At 53.9% G+C, this 6,000-nt stretch overlaps 1 protein-coding gene across 2 annotated transcripts in view; it reads right to left on the bottom strand.

Moving 5' to 3' along the window:
* Nucleotides 1-848: 848 nt before the first annotated feature.
* The window catches only part of OLFML2A (olfactomedin like 2A), a 29,337-nt gene continuing 24,185 nt past the window's right edge, over nt 849-6,000 (bottom strand). Inside the window, exon 8 of one of the 2 annotated variants that reach the window (XM_081803569.1) lies at nt 849-3,880. In XM_081803569.1, the coding sequence (XP_081659695.1) occupies nt 3,648-3,880 (233 nt within the window). In that variant the 3' untranslated portion in view covers nt 849-3,647. Of the gene's footprint in view, nt 3,881-4,002; nt 5,251-6,000 lie in introns of those variants that run through there. The other variant, XM_081803568.1, reaches the window with a different exon arrangement.

The raw sequence follows: 6,000 nt of genomic DNA, 5'->3' as shown, positions 1-6,000 counted from the left end.
AAGCCCGGCCATGTTTGGTCTGCTTGTGTCAGCTCCAGCAGGGTCTGCATGGTGAGAGGGACAGGGCTTATCAGCCCCTGCTAGCACCGTGCTTCTGGCTGTCTGTCCTGGGGGAAGCGGGACCCTTGTTCTTGCCAGGGGCCACAGGGACAGGGCCCAGCTCTGCCAAGGCTGGGGAGGGAAGGCCTAGCTGAATGTGTGTGCGTTTGTGTTTGGGGAAGTTGGTCTAAATCCGTGTCACCATCGGTGGCTTGAGAGCTCTTTAGAGGTACTTAAGCCACCAGGTGAAAGGCCCTTGAATCACATGGAGAAGCTATTCCCTCTAGTCCCATCCCTCTGATTACATCAAGGTCAATGTCCACTTGGTGTTGGTCTGTCCTTTATACGCCCTGACATTTGCTAATCTGGCTTTTTACACGAAGAGCAACTGGCCCACGGATCACAGGCACAGTAACCACCAGAAACCAATAGTGCTGCTTGTTTTCAGTGTCCCATCCCAGCCACCTTACATGGTGGTCACTGACTTTTATTTTTTACTATTGTAATATTCCTCCTTTAAAAACTTGTTTTTGCTAACAGCTTATTAAGCTTCCCTTTGAAATAAAATTATTTTAGTAAAAAGAATGAAATCACCTGAAAGAGAAACCGTAAAGCATACTGAAGATGGTCAAGGGGAACGGCAAAAGTCATGAAGAAGGTCTGTACAGGAGTGACAAGTTTGGGAAATGTGGGACTAAGATGCTCAAGGCCCACCTCCTCGGTTCCACAACACTCTTTTTCCCAGGAAATTAAATGTTTGTGTCATGATAAGGAAGCAGACCACAGCACTTATTCAAGACTTTCAAATGGAAATTTGATCATGTATTTATTTAGGTATATGCCACCTTGTTGCAAAAAAGGTATTGTGGCAACTTACAAACATAGATAAAATACAATGGAGTAAAAATAAACAGATCTGGGTAAAGGTTAAAGCAGAAAGCTAGAATGAAGTCAGAGTCCAGTTGGTGACTCAGTACAATTGTTAGAAGTAATCTCAAATTTGACTTTGAGGTTCCTAGCAGCCAAAGCAAAAGAGAAAACACGACTGTCACAAGATTTCTAATAACAGTGAGTTTGGGGCTTTGGTATAGACACACACCTGGTTCAAATCTTGACTCTACTACTTGCTAGATTCAGGACCCTGAGCAGGTTGCTTAACTTCCCTGAACTTGAGGTTCATCACCTGTCAGGGGGGAAAGCAATGCCAACCTTGGGGGTTCCTGGGTGCATCAGTGAGAATGTGTGTCCAGGTGCCTTCTAGCTCTGGGAGGGTGCTGCTTGGGTCCTCAGCTGCCCTTAGTCCTCCCTAAGCTGTAGGTCTTCAGCCATAAAAGGGAGTTGACATCTGTCTCCTCTGTCAGTCCCTACCCTGCCCAAGCATGCAGTATGGAAGAGGCTGAGCCAGATCCCAACAGGCCTCCCTAACTCCTACCCAGGCTGTCTGACAACCATCCGGTGCTGTGTTCTCCTGTCATCAGAGTGGTTTCCAATGCTGTCAAGGAGAACATGACGCTTTGGAACACAGAGGCTTTCAGGAACACTCAAATGATTCCCAGGAAAACCCCAGCCTCACTTTTTGGGCTGCCTCCAAGGCAGAGGCCCCCTTCTCTCCTCCGCAGACAGAGCAAATTAAATGTCAAGGCCTAGAAATCTCTAGGGGGAATCCAAGGCAGCAGCCAAAGCCCCTTCATGTGTTCAGAACACCAGAGACAGCTTCCTTTGCCTTCACATCCAAGGTCAGTAAGAAACGCTGGTCCTCCCCAGTCCAGGTCCTTTCTTATTCGAAGTACCTGTGGCCAAATGCAATAAAGTCCACGACAGAAACCCGTCCCTGCCTCCCATGAGCAATGGAATCAATTCCAATTGTCTTAGAATTTTCTTTTCTCTGTTAATTTATACTTGACTTTGTTCCAAATGTGATTGGAGGCAGTCTTTGGCTTGGCATTCAAGGCTCTTTACAGGCTGACCCCAACTTCCTTCTTGGGTGTCCTTTCTGGATACAGCTTGTGGCCTGGTGACACTTCTGGAGCTGCCCTTGGAGTGCCATGCAGTTGGCAAACAACATGGACTGACCAGCCCTGAAACCCCGATCTGCCACAGACTAAGCCACGGTGTGACCTTGGGTAAGTCCCTTCACCTCAGTTTCTTCATCTATAAAATGGGCACATTCCAAGTATAGACCTTCCCTGTTGTGACGAAGCAAGAATATGCACCCGGCATGCTTGGCCCACTTGATGCTCAGTCAGTGGTGATGCTTAGATGACCTGATTTTGAGACCTGGCTCCCCATTTAACTGCTTTCATGACAAGTGACCCACGTCTGGGCTCCAGTTTGACTATCTGTAAAGTGAGGAAAATAACTATCTACCACAAAACCCCACACACTAAGGCCTGAAAACAGAAGGGGCTTACTGAAGGTTTGGAGGCTGCAGCCTGCATCACCGCCCCCCCCAAAACAATTTTGCTTGTCCTTCCATTTTCCCAAATCCCATCCTTTCTAACTTTCCTTTTTCTCAACTACTGAGCAAGAGGAGTCTGAACACTTCTCACATGGTTAGGCTGTGATATCATGAAAGACACAATCTTGTAAAACCCACACCCAGGGCCAAGGGAAATGCAGCCCCCTGAAGAGACTGTTCGGTGGAGCCCGCCGACGGTTGGGTGGGGGAGGCTGGATGTGTCCACCACTATGAGTCAGGCCTTGCTTGGCTGGCTATCCTCATTCCCCTCCATTTCAGGGGTGAGTTACAGCTTAAACAAAACATCACCTGACCATGCCCGAAAGAGACGTCTTCTGCACAAAATGCTTTTCCTTACACTCTTGGGTATGCAGCTGGGTGTCCAAATATACAGATATGCAGGAGTTGGCATGGGGACAGATGAGGAGAGCAGGGTCAGGGGTGGTGTAGGGATCAGCAGTAAATACTCTCAAAGGTGTTGGGATGGATTGGGTCCTTGGGAGTCTATGGCCTTCCCAGGCAGAGCTGCCTCTAAGCTGGAAGAATAAAGGAAGTAGACAAAGCCCTTCTGGAAGATCAGCTGTGTCCTGTTCCCCAGCATGGCCCCAAACTACTCTCTAAACCTCTCTGGGGGCTTCTTTCTCCTTTGGTGAAACAGGGAGTTAGACTGGTGAACTTCCTAGCTCTGAAAATACTACCCAAAGCAGATGAGGGGAAGGCTTTAAGGTCTATGTCCTATGGGCTGCCTGGGTCTGAGGCTCAGCGGGGGTCACCAGCAGCACCAGGAGAGACGGCCCACCTGTGCATCCTCAGCCCCAAGGCCCAGGTTCAGGGTGGTCCTGGCACCAATAACTCTGAAGCCTGGAAAAGCCTGGTCCACACACTGCCTTCTCCTTCCTTCCCAGCTTCCATCCTCTAGCACCTCCCTGCAACCATTAGGTCCAATGCCTCCCCTGGACCCAACTGCTCAGATCTCGACCCCCCTCCAGCGCCCCCCCCCCAAAATAAACCACAAAAAATCTGCTGGGTCATTCCACCAAATGACCGGGTCAGGACTGACAAGGAAGAGGGAATCTGTTTCATCCTGGCACCACCCCAGCCCTGTCCAGGGTCTTGCTCACAGCAGACCTGAAGGTATCCCTGAGTACATCTAAGCTGTGGGTTCAAAGGTCCAGAGAGAAAGGACAACATGGACCCCAGGCCCCAGGGCTCTGGGAGGGGCTGAGGACAGGTCCCATGGCCTAGGTATGTAGCCAAAGCCGGCACTTCTGGGTGGAGAGGGGGCCTCAGGGCCTGGCCCAGCTCCCCACCCTGGTAGAGTCGGGTCTGGCAGGCAGCTGCCGGCGGCCTTCTCAGCTGCTGCTGCAGAAACAAATGACAGCACTGAGGAGGAATAAGAGAAAATAAACATGAATACAGAGGGAGGGGAACTTGGAACAGGGGCTGGTATTTTTCCTCGGGGTGCGGTTTCTGCTCAGTGGCTGGGTGACCATGGAGGTTTGGAATGTGGTTGGACAGAGGGTGAGGGGGGGTGGGGGGTGGCCAAAGGCAAGGAGCAGGAACATTAGCCAGGGGCCTGAAGCCCAGGGCCACCAACAGTTCGGCCAGAACGGGGGCCGGGGGTGGGACGCAGCATGCCACATAGTGCAGAGATTCCCGAGGCCTCTGCTTTTGAGTGGCCCCGGGGGTAAGGGAGACAGAGTTGAGAGAACAAGAGAATCTAGAGGAGTAGGGAGAGGCCTGGAGGTGAAGGTGAGCACAGTCAGGTCTCCTCATCTGTAAAACGGGGCTGTTGTGACGGCACGGCCTGCCTGATCCAAACTGAGGCTGTTCAGGCAAGGGACATGGTCTCTCTGGGCCTCAGTGTCCTCATCTGTTAAATGGGCTTAATTATCCCTACCTCCGGGGGTGCTACTGGGAGGACTGAGTGGGTTTGTGCATGTGAAGCTCTTGGCATGGTGCTCTGCAAGTGGAAGGGATTATTAATCCACTGGGTGCCAAGGAAGCTTTATCCTGGCTGCGCCACGTGCCTAGCACCTGCCCCGGGCCTGGACCCCCATAAATATGTGCTGACGGAGCCCCCTGCAGGAGTTGCTGTGGGGGAGCCACGCCCACGGCCACTCCTCTCCTGTGAGCACCGGTCCCGGCTCAGACCACGAAGTGGAGGGTATAGGTGAGCTGGTGGCCGTTGTCCCAGGCGTACAGCATGCGCTCCTTGGGGTTGTAGTCGATCTGGGTGGTGAAGGCGTGCTCGTTGAGGAAGGGCAGCTGCGGCCGGGCGTCAGTGCCTGTGTGCGTGTCGAAGGCGTAGGCCACCTGGCCTTCCTTCTGGTTGTACGTGTCCACGGCGTACAGGATGCCGCACACCAAGAAGCAGTTCCCGTAGGAGTTCCGCCGCAGCCGCGTCCTCCACGTGGTCTCCCGGTGCATGGACAGGTCGCCGGGGTCCAGGCGGCTCAGCACAATCACCTCGGGCTGGGCCTCGTCCTGGTCATCCGCGGCGGGGTAGATGACCCACAGGCCGCTCTCGTCCACGGCGAAGTCGATGTCCGAGTGGCCGCGCCACTTCCAGGGCGTCGTGTCCTCGTAGACCACGTCGGGCAGCAGCGCCCAGGAGGCCACGAAGCGCTGCCGCAGGTCGTACTTGATGATGTTCTTGGTGAAGGCGCGGTTGTAGTAGAAGGCGCCCTGGAACACCACGTGGCCCGTGCCGATCCAGCTGTACGGCAGCTTGTACATGTTACTCCAGCGGCCTGTGTGCGGGGCAGATGCTCACACCGGGGCCGGCGGGCCGGCCAGGCCACCCAGGGCTCCCGAGTGGCCCAGCAAGCAGGGGAGACCGAATAGGCTATGGGCTCGGAGCTGGGCCAATCCTCTTACCCCCGACCACCGCGAAGCAGGTACTGTCAGCATCCCCCTTGCCAAGGAGGAAACAGGGTCAGAGGGTTCAAGGTCACCCAGTTATGGAATGGCACAGCCGGGATTTAGACAGCCCCAGGGCTCTGTCTCCGGGCCTTTGCCCAGGCTGTTTCTTTTGTCTGGACTGCATTCCCAGTCCTGTCTGCCTGGGCAATGCCTCCTTATCTTTCAGAGCCCTCCACCAATACTGCCTCCTCCTGGAAGCCTTCCACCACCTCCCCGGGCTTGAGTGAGGGCCTCCCCTCTGGCCTCCCATCACCCTGGTCTTGGCACTTTTCAGTGGCTTCCTCCACAGCAGCCTATGAGCCGCCTGAGGCAGGCATCAGGTCAATTTTGGACCTGGCAGAGGAAGGACTTTGGCTGTTCCAGGCCATACCCGGTGACTCCAAGGCTCTCAGGATAAATCCAAACTTCGATGTGGCTCCCGAGGACTGCCTGAGCCTACTCTCTCCTTATGCTTCCCCCACCTCCCTTCTAGGCCATTCTGCTTCTCATTGCCGGGCCTTGGCACACACTGGGCCTTCTGCTTGGAACACCCGGCCCTTTCCCTTTTCTATGGCTTCTTCCCGCTCTTCCTCCAAAGC

The sequence above is a fragment of the Leptonychotes weddellii genome, chromosome 14 (genome assembly GCF_054177405.1).
Source record: "Leptonychotes weddellii isolate Sample4059 chromosome 14, ASM5417740v2, whole genome shotgun sequence".
NCBI classification, from domain to species: Eukaryota; Metazoa; Chordata; class Mammalia; order Carnivora; family Phocidae; genus Leptonychotes; species Leptonychotes weddellii.
Note: the sequence above shows the minus strand (reverse complement) of the source record. Positions and strands in the feature narration are given on the sequence as shown.